The sequence below is a fragment of the Ambystoma mexicanum genome, chromosome 7q (genome assembly GCF_040938575.1).
Source record: "Ambystoma mexicanum isolate Mex_15411 chromosome 7q, UKY_AmexF1_1, whole genome shotgun sequence".
NCBI lineage: Eukaryota > Metazoa > Chordata > Amphibia > Caudata > Ambystomatidae > Ambystoma > Ambystoma mexicanum.
The window spans coordinates 812,253,977-812,274,168 of NC_090941.1; the positions used below are offsets into that span (position 1 = coordinate 812,253,977).

General features: G+C 44.3%; 1 protein-coding gene across 6 annotated transcripts in view; it reads right to left on the reverse strand.

The window, feature by feature from the left end:
• Positions 1-20,192, reverse strand: part of CNTN5 (contactin 5) — a 3,106,629-nt gene that overhangs the window by 460,405 nt on the left and 2,626,032 nt on the right. For all 6 annotated transcript variants that reach the window (XM_069639123.1, XM_069639125.1, XM_069639124.1 and 3 more), the window contains one exon: positions 7,901-8,059. In XM_069639123.1, coding sequence (XP_069495224.1) covers positions 7,901-8,059 — 159 coding nt within the window. The remainder of the gene's footprint in view (positions 1-7,900; positions 8,060-20,192) is intronic.

Here is a 20,192-nt window from a genome sequence, read left to right on the forward strand (position 1 = left end):
CCGCACTGGCCATGCCGACACCTGCGGCACGGATCAACTAGACTAAAATCTACACGTCGTTAGAGATGCCATGACGACCTAGACAACGGGAAGCACATCTGTACAAATGTACACACTGGACATTCCCACACCAACCTACACGAAGAATATACTCAGTGCTATGACGTAGGCGACAGGCATATTCACGGACGTGCATCTTTATTATTTTTACATAGGCTTTCAGAATGCAGAAACGCAAGACGCGTCATGAACTCTTCTACTAGCTTGCTCACGCTTCTCTTGAAACCAGTTACCGCCATGAGAAGTATAATGAAGACAATACTGGTCATGAAATTATATGCTCCTATAACCTAAAGCACCTGTACACCAAACGGACAACTTATGCACCAGGCCCAAGGAGGCCTCAAACAAGAGCTCCCGTGGACATTAATTAACAAGGCAAGAGTCAGTTGCTGATCCTGCAGAATGAGCTTGGCGAAGCAACCAGCCAAGGTCGCAATGTTGCAAACCTACGTTCCAAGAGCAAATCATCAAAGGCACGATGTTGCAACCTCGTACTCCACGCACCAACGTTAAAGTCACCCCGACAAATTAAACCAGACGCGCAGTAGAAAAACAATATTAATTGTGCAGAATTCTTCCTCTTTCACGGTCCCTCCCCACGTGACCAAGCCGAACCTGACGAGTTGCCAAACCCAGGAGAACAGAGGCGTCTGGATCCCTCGCTACGAGACACTGGCAGATACACTTGAAAGGCTCAATGGACATCTGCAACAGTGGGAGCGGTCCCCCGTCCAGCTATGAATAAGTCCTCACATTGTCTGCATGTACCCATAGTGAAACATTGTTACAACTTACAGGTACACCGAGAGCTGGGAACGACGGTGGTCCCAGGCTGGGAAGCTCACGGGCGCACCAATCAGAACATGGGGCTCTTATCACTGACGCCAGCAAATTTAGCCAATCCCCAGGAGTCTTCATGTAACAATTCTCATGTATCTAATTGTAAGGACAACCCAGATATACCACCTGACTACACCTTGTCCACTAATATCATTTTCTATATGTGTGCTATACTAACCCTACCACTCGAACACCCAATTAAGAGTGGCGATAGGTTTTTTGTTAACTTTCTGAAGTGACGCAAGTAGCGCGTCATAATACCGTAAAAAGGGCCTGCGAGCCCCACGATTGTGTGTGTGTCAGGACGAACGCGTACGCTCCTTGACCCATCCCTGCCGTTTTGTCTAATAAACAGCAGAGTCACCTTGCTCCTTGTGTGCGTCTCATACTCTATCTCACCTCATCTGGGATATACACGGGAGGAGTTGGGGCCTCCCTGCCTGGAGGTCCGCGGACGGCCCGGCCGACCCCGGCAGAATTTCCCCCCGACAAGTTGGAGGCTACCCCAGAGACAACAACTGACGAAGAAAGGGGTGATCCCTACACTGACCACCCCATGGTCACACGTTCAAAGAGTAAAAATACTTCCGCCATCTGAGCGCAAAAACCCCCCCCCGCCCATTGACTCCCAAGGACAGTTGTAACTTAAACTGAAAGCCACTGGCCGCACAAATACACATGTAAACACATGAATGTTCTCTTTTTTCTCTCGCACATACAGGAACTGCGTATTATTGTATAATTGCAATTAAACTGAATGATTCTCTCGCACAAATAAACATGTAAACACATGAATGTTCTCTTTTTTCTCTCGCACATACAGGAACTGCGTATTATTGTATTGTTAAGTAGAGAGCTAATTAACAAGTCCACTGTCCAGGCGTAGATGGTACTCCCAGACGATAATTACCCAGAAGAATTGTCACACCAATTTGTATACGAAATAAAAAGGCCAACATACCTAAAAAGAAGAAGGGTACGTGTCTACTACACAGCCTTTCTCCTGGCCATAGAATATTACATGCCCCACCTCCGCCCATACTTGCTGGTCCTAAGAGACCGATCACTTAGAGTAGCGTGGGAACAGCTCTTCGCCTGGGCACTGAATGACTATTTGATAGGGAGAGCTTAAATAACACAAAACTAACATCTAAAAACGAGCATTTCTGAGAATTTTTAGGCGGGCAACTTTAACGTCGCAAGAATACGCTGCCAGGACTGCAGCAAGGTAAGAGCAAAATGCCGGTGAAATTAGCAGTTGTAATAAAAATAATAGGGATTTTGATGATCACCGGATTTTTGGCTGCCTCTGTCTGGCAGTACAGCTGTGCTATCAATTTTATTGCTGCACCCAAACCTAATATACCCCCGTTCCTTGCTGCAACAGGTGTTACGTCAGGTGGTAGTAGTAACATTGCACCCAAGCAAAATAGAGTTAAACGCAGCACATACTCAGACAATAAAGGTATTGATAATTATGTACAAGATTCAGCACACGTCACAAACAACATATGGTACCAGCACATGACCCGCATTGGTAAGCAGACAACTGAGGATAGCTGCTACGTCTGCTCATTAATACCATACGCCATGAGTGCTTCACGAACATTTGTTGCCACAGAAATAAATGAGAAGATAGCGCAGTGCATAATATACTTGGCACTGTTCCAGACGAAAGGAAGATTCCAAGGAACTGTAGTGCACATGACATGGAAAACACGAGACTCATACCCATATGAAAACAACTTCCTCAAGACCTACTTGAGTTATCACAAGACCAGTTTACATGCTGAAGCATTCAAATATATAACAAGTGGCCCTGCAAAAGGAGAAACACAGAAAGTAACACTGCAGTATTTACCATGTGATTGGTACGCCACTGAAGTTCCGGGTAAACAAGGATGCTGGGAGAGGCCGCTACTGACGATAACAGGAAAGGTGTATCTGGACAACAGTTGGGAGATAGGAGTGATTGGCAGCAACATGGTAACAAAAGAAACTATCTCAACCATCGAGACACACAATCACCGATGTTGGACGACGTGGATCAAGTATGTACCAATGCTCACGTGGGTAGAAGAAGATGAAGACCCAATAACAATACTACCGTTGACTGCGCCCAAGGTATGCTACCAGCATAAAGGAGAGGTGGACGTAGGATATAACACCAATTGTGCAAGTGTGACGGAGTTACCTGAGGGGGGAGCGGGAACAGCAGTAATAATGGACCATTATTGGGCCTGTGGAGAAAAGGCATACCATACGCTGCCTCCCCTGTGGAATGGTGTGTGCACAATGGTACACGTCAATGTGCCATCACTAGTGGTACCTAAGAAGCATGTCAATGTGGCGAAATTTCCTAGAATGACTGAAGGGGATAAGAGAAGAAAGAGATCTGCACCACTTCGGGAGGAGCAAGGGAACAGGACCAACAGCAATGACACTGTCCTAAATAGAAGAAAAAGACAAGGAGAGCCGCTGACAGGAAATTACCTGTGGGGAAGGTCGGAAACGTCACTAACATCAATACCGCCAGAACACAGACTATTTAGCAGAGCAGCAATGTTCTTCTCCTCAATAATACACCCGGGACTACAGGCTTACGCAAACGCAAAATGGCTCCAAATAACTAGATGGGAACTAATGATGACCATCAATTCTACAGTAAATGGGTTCAACGCAATAAAAGAGGAGCTGCGAGCTGTAAGGATGGTAGCACTACAGAACAGATATGTATTGGACCTTCTCACAGCAATGGAAGGAGGAGTTTGTGCAAAGATAGGACAATCATGCTGCACGTTCATACCTGCCAATGATGCTGACAATGGTACACTGACAGAAGCAGTTTCGCAATTGGCCCAGATGCACTCCAAAATGATGGATGAAAGCAACGGTGTGAACAAGGATAAGAGCTGGTTTTCACTGTTATGGTCATGGATGCCATCTTGGCTGTCAGATGGACTGAAAATAATAGTGGGCTGTACTATATTGGCTGGAGCTACCCTGATCATAATTAGATTTTGGAAGGCACGGAAGGCACGCACTACTGACGAGTTGCTGGAAATGGTGGGAATGCACCCCTTGATGCCAACAGATGACGGCCAGCATACAGGTGTAATAATACAGGAGAGGGAGAAGCTGCGCACCCAAATTATCACCAACCATCTAGACCCACCATCCGTGAAGATCGAGAACCCAAGAAACCCCAGGAGCTACATAGGAAGATGGGTATACTGTACTCCTGGAGGTACCTGTGAATATATGTATTGGTCCTTTGAAGATCATGTAAACCACTATGGACATCTCGGAGGAATAACTAAGATATGGCGAGTAAGAGGAGATAACGAGAAGGATATGTTTGTGGTCGACAAGTCGACCAGAGGGGGGACTGAAGTGGGAGAATGGAAGACCAGGCTCCCGTCCTTCGCCTCTCGTGCATGGCCTAGAGGGTCACGACCCAAACACCCGCCACGAGAAGAGTTTGTCCATTTGCCAGACGACCAGATACCCTGGTACAGGAACATACGGATGTGTCCATCTGCCTGCCCAGCAGCCCGCACTGGCCATGCCGACACCTGCGGCACGGATCAACTAGACTAAAATCTACACGTCGTTAGAGATGCCATGACGACCTAGACAACGGGAAGCACATCTGTACAAATGTACACACTGGACATTCCCACACCAACCTACACGAAGAATATACTCAGTGCTATGACGTAGGCGACAGGCATATTCACGGACGTGCATCTTTATTATTTTTACATAGGCTTTCAGAATGCAGAAACGCAAGACGCGTCATGAACTCTTCTACTAGCTTGCTCACGCTTCTCTTGAAACCAGTTACCGCCATGAGAAGTATAATGAAGACAATACTGGTCATGAAATTATATGCTCCTATAACCTAAAGCACCTGTACACCAAACGGACAACTTATGCACCAGGCCCAAGGAGGCCTCAAACAAGAGCTCCCGTGGACATTAATTAACAAGGCAAGAGTCAGTTGCTGATCCTGCAGAATGAGCTTGGCGAAGCAACCAGCCAAGGTCGCAATGTTGCAAACCTACGTTCCAAGAGCAAATCATCAAAGGCACGATGTTGCAACCTCGTACTCCACGCACCAACGTTAAAGTCACCCCGACAAATTAAACCAGGCGCGCAGTAGAAAAACAATATTAATTGTGCAGAATTCTTCCTCTTTCACGGTCCCTCCCCACGTGACCAAGCCGAACCTGACGAGTTGCCAAACCCAGGAGAACAGAGGCGTCTGGATCCCTCGCTACGAGACACTGGCAGATACACTTGAAAGGCTCAATGGACATCTGCAACAGTGGGAGCGGTCCCCCGTCCAGCTATGAATAAGTCCTCACATTGTCTGCATGTACCCATAGTGAAACATTGTTACAACTTACAGGTACACCGAGAGCTGGGAACGACGGTGGTCCCAGGCTGGGAAGCTCACGGGCGCACCAATCAGAACATGGGGCTCTTATCACTGACGCCAGCAAATTTAGCCAATCCCTAGGAGTCTTCATGTAACAATTCTCATGTATCTAATTGTAAGGACAACCCAGATATACCACCTGACTACACCTTGTCCACTAATATCATTTTCTATATGTGTGCTATACTAACCCTACCACTCGAACACCCAATTAAGAGTGGCGATAGGTTTTTGTTAACTTTCTGAAGTGACGCAAGTAGCGCGTCATAATACCGTAAAAAGGGCCTGCGAGCCCCACGATTGTGTGTGTGTCAGGACGAACGCGTACGCTCCTTGACCCATCCCTGCCGTTTTGTCTAATAAACAGCAGAGTCACCTTGCTCCTTGTGTGCGTCTCATACTCTATCTCACCTCATCTGGGATATACACGGGAGGAGTTGGGGCCTCCCTGCCTGGAGGTCCGCGGACGGCCCGGCCGACCCCGGCAGAATTTCCCCCCAACACACCGCAGAAGGAACTGAACAGTCAGAAGCCCAAAGGAGGGATGTATGCTACTACATAGTGGGATGTAAATCAATCACCGGAAGCAGTGGCCAAAGGGGGCAGCACCAAAGATCAAACCTTAGGCCATGTGCAGAAATCTTGGGGATACTATCAATTCGAGGCCTGGTGAGTAGATGAGAGGTTCAGGGCATCTGTGCAATTAATGCCACCATATACCAGGGTGACATTTCTACATGGGCAGTCCAAAACTCCCAAAATCTCCCAGAGATACACGTATCTACCACTGTCAATCCGCAAATGAACAGTTCCCTTTTCTATCAGACTGTCATTTATGGCACCGCAACTCCAGGGTCTGCAGAAATGTCAGTATCTACGGGGAGCCCAACAAATAGTTTGTCTGTGTCTCATTTTCTCTTTTCAGTTGCTAGCCACGCCTCCCCCTGATTTCACTTCTCAATTCTTTTGTATTAGGACTCAAAGAAGACAATGACAGTTAATGATGCCAAACAAGTCGATGCAGACAATACCCACTCAGAAAGTTGGAAAGGGGTTTTGAATGCAGAAAGACAAAGCAAAGGTGGCTAAAACCCAAAACCGATTCTCTGGTTCACAAACAAATCGTAAACTATTTTAGGTTTCACAAGCAGGGTAGAGTGCAAATAGGAACCATATTTTTGTATTGTTTGGGTACACAGTTAGAGGTCTAGAAGTGTCTTATATTTACTAATCTTTTTAAAAGGAAGGTGAAGGAACCATATGTAAGAGGTCACACACATCGTAGTGGGAAAAACGTCAAGTCAAAAGGTTTGGAAATACAGACGGGCAAGTGTATTATTTTGCTGTTTTTTTTTGTACTTCTTGAGGTATAGAATGAAAGGGTTTTCAAAACATTTCGCATTTTTTATAGTTCATTGGTTGACACAAAGTGGTGACACACAAAGAGGAAAAAGGGAAAGGACGGTTTTTGGGGGGGTATTGTTTACACTCGGTATTGGACAAAGCAAGGGTTACAAAGGAAACACAACAAAGGACGCATAGTAATCACACACACACATAAACACACAAACAGTAAAGGAAACCCATAAAGATCAACCAACACTACCAACACCTAAGCTTACAGGAAAAGATCACAGAACGTCACTGATGTCCTCTAAAGAAGTCCTAAATCAGGAGGAAAGCCTATGCCCTGTACATTACTTATTTGTGTAGCTGAACAACACAAGCAAAAGGAAATTCAGTGTTCTCCACCATGTATAGGGCACCAAACCTCCCTACGGGTTACTGCCCTATGAATGACCTACCACAACTACTAAAGATAGTGAGCGCTTACGATTAGTCCATCTGTCACATCATGCAGTAGTTTGAGACTTTGGGCTAGTAAATACTGTCTGCCCAGGCTTACTGAAAACCAGAGAGATCCTGAATAAATTACACAATAAGGAGCATCAGACGGCTCTATTAAAGTAGTCGAAGGTGAACGCTGCAGGTCTAGTTTGGGTTTTAATGGCCATTAATACAAGTGGTCGTTGGAGCTTGTCACCCACGATTCAGGAACTATGCAGTTCAGTTATCAAGCACATTATATGCCCTTGCCCAGGGGTCTTACCACATTACACTAATCTCACCAATGTATATAAAGCATCAAAATTGCCAGTTTTAGTGTCAGAATTCATTCTCATACATGTTGCCACATGCACGGGCATTACGTGATTATTCACAAAGTCATCTCCTCATATCAGAAAGGCTGCACACTTGGGAATGGTGGTGTACACCTAACATAAAAGCCTCCCACCTATCATGAATATGTCTCTGACTATACAAGTTACACTTGCTGAAATAGTAATAATATGGAGGTGAACTAAAGATCCACCAATTTCACAGTTCAGAAATGTGAGTCATTAGATTTACGAGTTTGTAAGTGGGTGCATTATCATAAAGACATCTCAATTTAAGGTGCAAATAAAGGCACAACTTCCGTTAAGACTTGGCGCTACCCCTCCGCCCGCCCCCCCCCCCCCCGCTGCAATTTTAGATTCATCCCTGCAATACCTGTTTTAACAATCTGCCAGCCAAGTGAGAACGGGCTCCGTGCCTGCAGGTTGTAGGAGGTAATTGGACCGTGATTGTCAGCTCCCGAGCTCCAGGACAGCGTTGCGGTGCTCTCTGTGATGTCTTCTACAATCACAACTCCTGGGGGGCCAGGTGGGCCTGCAAACAACATTACAGGAAATAATGAGAAAGGACATAATAGCAGGGGGGCGTCGTCACAGTGGTCTTCCTTGCACTGCAACATTCAGCAGCAGAAACAGACATTCAACGTCACCCAGCTAAATAATAAAGCAATCTCTTGAACTCTCCTCACCCTAAATAAGTAAGGGAGGTACTATCAATGTTCATCCTCTGCATGGAGTGTGAATTCAGAGGACCAGTCATGTGACTCTTCAGAAATACCATTGTGAATCTTTCTCAAAAGGAAATAGATTTAAGGGTCATTTTAGGTATAATAAGTTGTAAGCATGTAGCCATGCTCTTCAAACATCCATGGCAGGTCAATGAGCATCAGTAATATTTTTAAACAACGCCAACAAGCTTGTCTCCCCAAAGAGTAAAAATATGAAATGCTGTGCTGTGAACTAAACGTTTACACACTGCAATGTGACCTTGCACTATTTCTGCATGTTATACTGCACGAGCCGGATCCACAAAGGTTTCTACACATGCATTTAAGCTACCGAGAAAGTGAAGTGTGCTTATTGTCAAGCCAAAAAGGGGAAATCCACAAATGTGTACAGGGAGCATATCTCTGCACAGATGTTTGCACTGCCTTTCTGCATATTTCTCTGTGTGTTACAGAACAGTGGAAAGTGTAATTTTGCAGCGCAGAGGGACTTTGCACTACAAAAATACACTGTGCACTGTTCTGTATATCAGGGTGTTTGTTGTATGTTGTTTGCACCACACTAAAAATTCCATAAATCAGGCCTGACATGTTTTCATTTGTCAGTAAACGTGCAACCATGTTGCTGCGTTTTATGCCATAGAAGTTTTTTTACTAGATGTCTCATTTTGGATTCTATAGGTTATCATCAGAACATTTTTACAAAAATATGAAATCAACAAGCGCCTGATTCAGAATATTTGCCCTGTTCAAAGTGTCTTTGCACTGCTGAAAAGTGTCTTTGCACTGCCAACACAAACCTGATTCATGGAACCGTGCAAAGTGTAGTTTTGCAGTGCAAAGTCTGGGCAAAGTGAGCACATTGTCATTTTTGCAGTTCAAAATGAATTTGCCTGGACTGTGCATTGCAAAAATACACTTTGCGCAGTTCCATGTTTCAGGGTTTGTGTATGCAGGGCAAAATCATTTTTCAGCAGTGCAAATTCACTTTGAACCGGCCAAATATTCCATGAATCGGGCCTTAAATGTTTACATTTTCAAGAATTGTGTATATTTGCAGCCATCAGTAGTTCCTGATTTAAGAAGTTTCCTCAAATTGTTTAACAAACCTACAGTTCACCGTATATAATTTAATTATAATCTGGCTGAGAACAGACAGCCTCCATGGACCGATTTTCTTAAGTTTATGCGAGCAACCTTTTATGTGATTAATTTCCCAACTGCTTCCAGGAGCAGGCCGACTTCCTCTTAGCTTCAAATAAATGTTACTTCTAAAAAACAATTATGCACTTTGTGATGTCAATAACCACATCACAGTAAAGCATCTCTTTTGGGAGCAGTGCTACCAAGGCGAACACAACAGCCCATGAATCCAGGCCGTTTTAATGCTGTACCTTTCCAGTCTAGCGACAAGACCCAAGGCTGTTTGTTCTTTCAATCCAAACGTACGGGTCATACAACAAATGATGTCCTGGGGGAGTGATGTGGCACCCCCCCCCATTGGCTAATTTCCAGGCTATTCGAGCCGGTAGGGATCTGAAAAATTGGTTCAGTCTGGAAATTGGTCAATGGGAAGCCCCATCAATGCTCCCAGGCGGTATGCCTCTCAGCGCTTCCCCCACTCTCATCATGGAAGCACTGCACTGACAGTCATAATGCTTGCAGCACATAGCTCTGATTGCCGAGCTCCCATGATGAGAGGGTACAGCACCACAGCCACATGACTGTCAGAGCGGGCTCCCCCTTATCGCTGAGTGCCATGCAGAGAGCAGCAATGGCTGTCAATGCGGTGCTCCTATGGTGAGGGATTGCTACACTGAAAGCCATGCCATGCGGCCATGACTCTGAGGGCCCGATTCATAACTCGGCGCAGTGAACTTGCTAAAGAGCAGGATTCAATGCACCAAATGAGGACACCCAGGCTCCACCAGTATTCTCAAGTGGGCCTACTCATCCTCATAGGATTGCACCTGTTTTAGTTATAATGGGCACAATCCTCAAATCTCAGCAGCATTTTTTAAAATAACGACATATTTGTTATTTTACAAAAAATGCTGCCGAGAACACAGGTGTATAGGAAAGTGTTCATATACACCCATGTAAATGAATGTGTTCATTCTTTTGCACAAAAGTAAGCAGCTTCAACGTTGCAGACTACAACATTGAAGCAGCTTGCTTTGGTGTAAATTAAAGTGTTCATATACACCCGTGTGTTGTATATTGTCAGGTGTATCGACCCAGTTTCAAGTTACTATGCTGCAACATTTGGTGCTGTGGGCTTAGAAAATCCAAGATGGCCGAAAAGCCCACATTTGCACCAGAATCCAGGAAAACCGCACAGTTTTTGCGCACACAAAAATGGTCGCCTGACCTGCCACCCACCAGTGCGAGCGTGATGGGCCAGAAGCGCCATGAGTGAAACGTGGTGCCAAAGGAAAAACAGCAGTGCCTGTCAGCTCAAAAGCACTTTGAAATCACCTTTGTTTCTCTGAATGCAAGCTCAAAATGCCTATTTCAAACATTGCACGATATTCAAAAATCTTACTGACCACCAGCAGACGTCTGGTAGAATGAAGTCTTGTGTGCATACCAAATCTGGAAAGATGAAGAGCCTAAAATAATGTTCATAACAAAACTGGCTGGGCTGTGGATGTCAGCAGCTTAAGTGAAATGGGATTTAAAGCCACTAAAATCGAAATGTTTAAAATAAATGAGTGACCTTCTTTTGAGTGTCACATAGGTTGCAACTGCTTAAATGTCATAGTTTTGAACTTAGAATCAGCATTCTAGCTGCATGTGTCAAAATTGTAAGTTTGATTTGAATGAAGAAAAATGGGAACAAAAGTGACCTTTGGCTGAAGCCTGGCTTAAAGGGACTGAATTTGGCCCGGCAACTACCCCCGACAGGAGTTGAAACTTGCCCAGCAACTGTATTCACAGGCCTGGCCTGCCTTCTGCTGCCCCACCAAAAGGAGATCACACCTCTCTGATTGAATCAGGGGAGGGGTACCTGGGACTGCAGTGAAACAGAACAATGAACTTCCCTTTGCTCCAAGCAATTTCTAAATCAGGGGGTCGTAAATGGCTTTCTCTTGGAAGGAAATGGGAGGGGCACTGCCTCTGTGAGCCAGCTGAGCTTGGAGGAAGTGGACAAACCAGAAATTCTCCCATGTGCTTTGGGAAACCACACCCCTCTGGGCCAGAGCATACATTTTAGAAAGATGGATAATTCATAGTACATAATTGCCAAAATGATATCAATAATATCATTATTCCTGTGATTTTTCTGTGCAATTTTTAAGAGGTGTTAGGACTCTGTGGTATGTTCTGGGGGGTAGTAGCGGAAAATAGGGTATTACTCCAAATGTCTATATGTTAAAAAACTGACATTTCATCATCTGATGCCCATATTCCTTGCGCACATTTGTGTAAATTCTGGAAAAGTTTAGAGGTTGTGTTCTGGATGAAAAGGGCAGAATTCTGTCAGAAGTGAACACAACATCTTACAAAGACAGGGATCGGATGGTTTGGCGCTACAGAAAATATGTTAACTGGACATATAATATCAGAAAAATTGTACATAGATAAATATTCATTTAAGTCAAGAATAGATTTGTGTGCAAAGTGACAAGGGGAGTGTTCTTTCTGTATGCCATAAAAACGATGCCTGATGACACAGGATGACTCACAACTCAGTTCCCCAGTCAGGCGACAGAGAATCCTCTAGCCTATCAGGATCCTCAGAGGGTTGGGCATAGAAATTCAGCCTTCCCAACCACTTTCAAAAGATATAAAAAGAGCCACTGAGACCCAGATAGACACATTCACTTTCCACTTTCTTGCGAAGCACTTTGATGGACAACATCCAAATTCAGGCACTATACAGAGAACAGAACTTAGAAAACCAGACTCCAGACTCCAGAACTTTGAAGCAGAAGGCCTACTGCAAGCTAAAAGTATTCTCAGCTGGCCTTACAATCTTGCAAAATGATTTCACCCCAGACTTCCAAGGGGCACATCAGAATAAAACAGCTGGGCTGTGCTGTTCGCTTCTGGCTAGAACTTTTGCCGGAACCAGAGACCCAGACCAGACCGCGGTGCCAGTACCAGACCCAGCTGCTTACAGTTTTTCCGTAATCGCGATCGACGCACTCGGAAAAAGTGCAGCGAATTGCAATTTGACTCCATTTCTCAACCTGTCAAAAAATCGCTGTCTTTTGCTTGCAACTGCTGAAATTCGCTTTCAATCTGTTAATCATTCCTGATTAATTGCTAGTTTTGCCCTGAACTAATTCAAAGTAGCTGTCACCTACCCTGAATCTCCTATAGGGAATTAAAATATTTTTTAGCATATTTTTCACTTCTTTGCAAATCACATGTAAAAGTATGTATCACATAAAAAATATATAAATAAGGGCTTCCCTTGGGCATCCCAGACTAGGCATTGACTTGGATGGAGTGCTGAATTGAAGTCACTTAACAACATGAACACTTTCATATACACCAAAGTAAGCAACTTCAACGTTGCATGTTCATATACAAAACACAGGTGTATAGGAACACTTTCATAGACACGTAGTAAGGCTTCTTCTGGTACTCCTCCAACATAACGGCACTAAAATGGTACCATATATGTGCTCGATTTTAGCGCACAGATAAAACTGAAGGAGTGGGACAAGAATACTCTTCTAATAAGCCAGGCAACAAATGTTGTGGGTGCTAGGTTGGTTTCCAACCCAACCTAGCAACAGCCACATGTATTCCGAAAGTGGCCCATTCCTACCGACTTCGGAAGAATACACCACCTTCAGAATAGGTCTTAACCCTTTTAACAACCTTTTCAGTACTTAAGACCAGGTTGAGAATTAGGCCCTGAGTGTGGTGCTCCCTCTCTTTACAGGAATGCCACGCTGACAGCCATGCTGTCACTGTGGCACTCCACCTTGCCTGGCCATATCTGACAGGTGAAATGCCACATCCCCACAACCACTCATTACCTTGTTAGGGCAGAGGCGGCCATCCTTTCACCTGCTTACTGGTTACAGTCTTCTTGAGGGCACAACGGCAAGCATGGTCCAACTTTTTCTAAGCTTTGCCCACCATGTGGTCGCTGGGAATTAGCGTGTCCCCAGCAACCACTCCAGGCAGATTGCCATTTCTTTTTTTTCTTTCTTTTAAGGTACATAATAGTTGTATAGTCCATGCCCTCAGGCCGTACTTTGAGCTATGGGCCCTAAAGAAAAAGTTAAATACCCGAGAACATTATGGGCATCATTAAAATATAGATAACGATCACAGATGCAACCACCTATATTTGCACTTTTGTGCAAAATGGTCCTTTCCATGCAATGTTTGTCTTCTGCACAGTGAAGAGCAAAGGATTGTTAAAACGGGCCAAATTGCTGTTGCGCAGTTTTTTTGCACTTAGTAGTATAAAAAGTGTACATGCCTCTCGCAAAATATGCTTGTGAGTAGCATTTACAAATGAGTCTATGAAATGCGACTTCTTGCAAAAGGTGTTAAAATCAGGTGATGACATAACAATGTCAGTGGCGTGTCAGCGCTGGACCGTTTGCGAGGCTGGTTATCACCGGTTTGCGCCTGGGGTGCGCCGTCTGCAGTTCGGACAAGCTCGTCCCTCTTTCCAATACCAGGTACTATACTTGCTCTTGTTTCTTGGTTTTAACATGCATAGCATCCACCAATCGACTGACGAGCTGTGTGCTTTTTCCCCAGATCCTTTTAGGCATGATCCGTCTTCCTACTTAAACGAACATGCAGACATTCTGGCAAAATACAGTGCGCATCACTTAACACTGACCATACGTGCAAATTGAATGATGCCTAATACCAATGCCAGGCAAACAATGACCTCTTTACCACCCCCAAGTATGTCAAGTGCTTTGGTAGATCAGGCACAACACCCAGCCCCCACAGAATGTCTGTTCTTGGGAACCTTCTCTACTGAGCCAGTCCAAGTCGACCACTTGTACCCTAGTAACTTACAGTGTATAGGTGATACCACAGACATGTGTCTCCAGTGTATCTGTGATTTAGTCTCTGCTAATCAGGAGACGGTTGATATTCTTCACAATCCCCTGAAAAGCAGTACTAGTTCCCCCCTGGCTTCCACCCCTAAGGAGACCAACACCCAATGTAGCCATATTCAACAGAGTACCTCCTTGAGTTTTGCCCTTCTCAACACACGCTCTCTTATGCGGCATGGCATGGAAATGTATAATCTTCTCAGTGAGACCACCCCAGACCTACTGACCATAGCAGAGTCATGGCTGAATGTGGCCACACCCTATAATGCTACCCTTTCCATTACACCTGCGTTTTCAATTTCCTGTGCTAATCGCTCTGATCAAAGAGGTGGGAGAGTAACTATTCTGTTTAATACACTTCTCAATCTACATACTATTCCCATGACTCCCCTGAAGGATGTGAAAGCATTCTGGATAAAATCAAAATCAACAAAAATACGTTGCTAACCACTCTTGTCATTTATTGCCTCACCAGAGACAGCCCTTCCTTTGAGGAACATTTAATTAACTTGCTCAATAGCATCACCAAAGCAAACTCCTCTATTATCATTATAGGGGATTTCAATGTTTGGGCCAATGATCTGCAGGACAAGCAGGTAGTATCTCTTCTCTTCGCATTAGGTGCCATTGGATTTCTGCAAGGGGTTACCGACCCCACCCATAGAGGGGACATACCCTCAATTGGTTTCTAACACACCACTCATCGGCCACAAACATCACTGTATCACAATTTCACTGGTCGATCACCTTTAAGTGAATGCCACCGTTCTTCTCCCAACAACCCCACAAAGACCTGACTCTGGACCTAGATGGTTTAAAATGTCAAGAATTATTAAAATCCTCACAGCAGAGAAACTATCAGTGCAACTCTCAGCCAGGCTATCTCACCTTGATTCATTCTGTAAAGCTGACGATCTTGCTATTCATCAAACCACAATCATCAATTGTGCCATTAATGCTCTAGCCCCTGAAAAATCGAAGATAGTTAAACCTGAATCTAATAGGAACTCATGGCTCAATGAAAACATTTGGATACTTAGAAGCTCGAAACAGACTGCAGACAGGGTCTGGCGAAAGTATCCTTCCCCTCATACACTTTTGCTCTACAAAAAAGCAGTAAAACAATTTAAATTAGCAATTATTGAGGCAAATTCATCAAGCCTCAACAATAGGATTACTCTGGCCAAATCCAGCTCCAGGGAAAATTTTCTTAATCATCAAAGAGTTTGAGGGCAAATCATTGAGTAAACCAGCACCCAATACAGACTCTGGATGGTGCCAAGTGGTGCACAATGAATTCTCGTCCAAAATGAATGGTTATCAACAAGCCATTTATACGCAACAAAGGGTGCTTCTGAATGCTGATAATGGTGTTCCTCTCCCACCGGGCCCTCTTTCTACATGAAACAACAAAGCTACTGTTAAATTTGAATTCAAATTGTGTTCTGAAGCTCAAGTCTGTAAGATAGTGGATGGTATGAAACCCATGTCCTCCCTGGGGTATATATGTCCCTCGAGTATCTTCAAGGAATGTATGAATATCTTGGCCCCATGGCTAACCAAGGTGATTAAACTGTCCTTTATGGAATGCAATGTTCCTTGCCTTCTCAAGGAAGGCTGCATAACTCCCTTGCTGAAAAAAACATCCTGGACCCCTCCATAGTCAAGCACTATCAACCCATAACCAATATTCCTTTTCTGTTGGAGATCACTGAGTGCATTGTGTATTCTCAACTACAGGAGTTAATCGAGAGCGATAACATTCTTAACCCCTTCATAGCCAGACATGGCACGGAGACCGCCATGATGCACCTAAAGTGCAATCTTGCCAGCGTTGTGGACAAAGGTTAGTCCACCCTCTCATGTTGTTAGACTTCTCTTCGTCCTTTGACCAAGTCGACCACTCGCTATTGGTGAACAGGTTAGAGTAGCAAGCCTACTGTACCAGCATGGTCAACCAGTGGATCTTATCCTTTCTGGGCACTGGTAATGCCATGGTAGCAATGGAGGGCGATAGCTCTCTTCCTGCTGCCATCATCCGCGGTGTCCCACAGGGTTATTGCATTTCCCCGACATTGTTTAATATCTATGTCATGCCCCTCCTCTCTCTCTCTTGCATGACCTGAGTGTTCAGTATACCAACTACGCTGATGACACTCAGATTATCCGGGAACTATCAGGCAACTATGCTTATGACACCCTTGCCATCAACTCAATTTATGAGTCAATTCAAGCATGGATGGCAACCAATTTGCTTGCCCTCAAATCTGACAAAACCAAGCTCCTCATCATTGCCTCAGGACAAAGACTAAAACAAATCCACTCTGAGAATAAGAATCAGTAGTACTGTAGTAAAATCACAGCGACTAGGAGTGTCAAGACATTAGGCGTGATTCTTGATGCTGAACTCACTGTGAGACCTCAGGTAGCTCACATTTGGACCAGTTGTGGATATATTATCAAACTATTTAATTACAATCACCCATGCATCTCGCTCAGCAACAGATCCTTGCTCGCCACTGCCCTTGTGAATTCTCATCTAGATTAGTGCAATAGCCTGTTTCTGGGTACATCACAAGCTAACATCAGGGCTCTCCAAGTCTCTCAAAATGGTGCCGCCTGGGCGGTCCATGGGTTAGCCCAAAGAGATCATATCACTGAAGCCAGGAGGGAGCTCCATTGGCTCCCCATAAAACAATGTGTTATACACAAACTTCTCTTCCTAACCTACAAGTGCCAGCAGAATGAAGTGCCTTAATATTTTATGGATCACCTCAAAGTTGCCCATCCTCGCCGCACTCTTAGGTCACAAGACCCATATAAGCTGGTCCAACCCAGATTTAAGCCTGCTAGATTTGGTGCAATCATCTTTGATGTCCAGGCACCTTCATCATGGAATGAGCTCCCACTTTTCGTAAGATTGGCAAACTTCCTCAAAAAATGTAAGAAATTGAAGAAATCCCATTTGTTCAGCCTCAAACCAGGATAAAAGTCTGTCAACTAGGCTCCCATCGTCCAGTCTTCTCTGCTGCTTTTCCACTGTATTGTTCATGTTGTTTATGTTCTGTGTGCACACTGAGGCCCACGGGCGAGCTGCTCTATATAAGAAATAAAACAAATAAATAAATGGAAAAATAGGTAAATGTCAAGCTGGCATAAAACCTTGTAGGTTTTCAAATCTGGGAATGCAAGGTGGAAATGCAACATCTGTTTCATTCTCCCACTCTGCCTCCAAAAACATGGAAATTGTTGTGAAGTGCACAGTGTGTTAACTTGTATAGGTGTGAATAGAAATGTGTTGTATTGCGGACCTGGAATCTCTCTGGAATCCACCCAAAACCATATCTTTCTGGTTCTTCTGTTCTAATTCTTTCAACTCTCCCTCCTCTTGCTTTCCAGTGTTTTAATGCCATCTGAACAGAGATTTCGGTTCAATTGCTTATGTGCATATGCAGTTTGGCCATGTGCAAACAGTGCACCATAACCCTGCCCTTTGTTTGTTATTTATCGTGGTTTCTACTTTAGAAAAATATAATTTACAGTTTTAAAGTTGATCCTATGAAGGTAGGCAAGACATTATTTTGCAATTCATCCGTCATCCATGGCATCTGTGAGTCAATGATAGGCTTCTGGACCTTCTGAGCATCAGGGAAGTGTGACTTCAGGAGAAAACCATCAAGATAGCACAGCAAGTTAAGTGTTCACCCCAAACGTGTGCTCAGTGTGCAAGACCTAGTCTTGAATCATGTAAGGTCCAGCTCTTTCCTTCATTCTATCAAATTGAGCACTATTAAATTGGGTAGTTGTGATGAATTGGATTATGCCTCACAGGAGTATAAGGATGAGTAGGGGAAAATGGCCCACTCAGCCCTCACACTTCTACAAACCAAAACATAATGCAATCATAAAGTTAAAACCGGAACAATCATGAGATAAACCTCCTTCACTTTTTTACCTTCTATGTTAACGTGGCCAAGGGCAGGATACATTATTGAGAGGGGTGTGAAGGTGAACCAGCAGTGACCCCAACAACACAGCATCACAGTCCAAAATAAAGGGAATGTCAAATCAAGGTTCTCTACAAATATAAACACTTTAATAAAGCACACCATCTGCATAGTAAACAAAAGAGATTACCATACAAAAACCCACTCCAAAGGAAATAACAAAGAAGATAGATCAAACTGGAAAAAATAGCACCCAGCGTAATTCAAGCGGCGGTATTTAAGATACTACAATAAAAAGGATATTGCGTTGAAAACAGGAACAATCTTGACCTAACCAGTCTCTATGTCCTGGATTCAGTTCTTGGTGGGCTAATGCATCAGACCTGATGTCAGATGATAATTCGAGCTGTTCAGGATTAGTTTGGACAATGTAGTAAGCAGCCATTGTGTAGGGTTGAATGCAGATCCTCTGTTCGGTCAAACGGCAGCAGTTCAATGATTCAGGTTGGGACACTCCAAAAAACACTCCACAGTGGCCCAAGTGAGTCGGTGTTAGGCAGAATCACCTGCAGTACCCTTTGGGAACACTACAGACAATTAGGACTACAAGTGTAAGCACAATTCCACCTTTGGTACAAGTCTGTACTACACAGTAAAGTGGTAGCGATGGCTGAGCAGCCAGACTTATCTCAAGAGTTTAAGTGAGCAGTAGAACAAGTTACACAAAGGATCAACCAATACAGTGATTCAAGTAAACACTTACACAAGGTTTCTCAGTAAAAGAATATACATGTATTTACTCAATCATTTATAAAACATTACACTAGCAAACGCAGCTCAATATTACACACTAATACACCACAAAAATCCAACCAGTAAGTATCTAAACATGTTTAGTTCAAAAATTAAGTGTGAGCAGAATGGCACTTTAGATACTTAGAAAGGGAGGGAAAAGACAAGTTTATAAGAATAGACAGCCCAAATACAATCATAGGCAGGGAAAACGGTTCAAGTTAAATACAACCAGCAATTCTTCTCAATAGGCCTGGGCCAAAGTCAATGGTTCAGAGTCTCTTGTATAGGATAGCACAGTTCCGGTATGTAACGGTTAAGTCTCTGCCATGGATTTTTAAAGGGTTTGGCTAGGCAAAAAGTTTGTCGAATGTTTAGGGAAGGACAAGCCTTTGTAGTTGAGGAAAGTTTCACACACTTTCTCGATTGCCGAAAAGATTTCCGGACCGCGTTTGCACAGTACCTTTTAACTGAAGAAAACTGTAGCTGAGGCAGTTGTTCCTGGCAGTTCCTGCAGATCTCGCTGTTTCTGAGCTCAGTTTCTGAGCTTGATGTCCTCCTTCATGGACACAAGAAGGATGACATCAGGAGGTTCCTGCACTGCCCAGGGAAGAGGCCAAAAGCTGTAGCAAGATGTCGGTTTAAGGTGTGAGTGTCTTAAAGTCCCTCTTGTTTCCTTCCCTCAGGCTATCCGGTTTTCAACATCACTCTGAAGAAAATTCGACCAGAATAGGAGGTTGTCCAGGTGGCTTGCGAGTTGGTTGTTCCCACCAAACTCAAGGGAAGAAGTTAACCTTGAATGGCTTCTCTGTCATCGGAGTTTCAGGCAATTCAGACCTGCAGCAGGGCTTCACCGGTCATCCAGGAGTTGCAGCAGTTTTCTTCCTTCCTCTCCTCTTTGGTTCTTTCGTTCCAGTGGTCGACTCTGCTTTACATGTCCCAGAGACCTGCTTTTAAACAGTTTTCACCCCATTCATTCAGCCTGGCTGTCACTCACCCAGCAGGGTGGCTGTCTTTGCCGGACAGCCAGCCAACCAATCACGCCAGAGTGCATTCATGTCTCCTAGGAAACTAAGCACAGGGATTTTTGGGCACCTCCCTCACATCCTGTCCACCCCAGACACTCTTGCACCAGAGGAGGGCTTCAGCACAGAAGC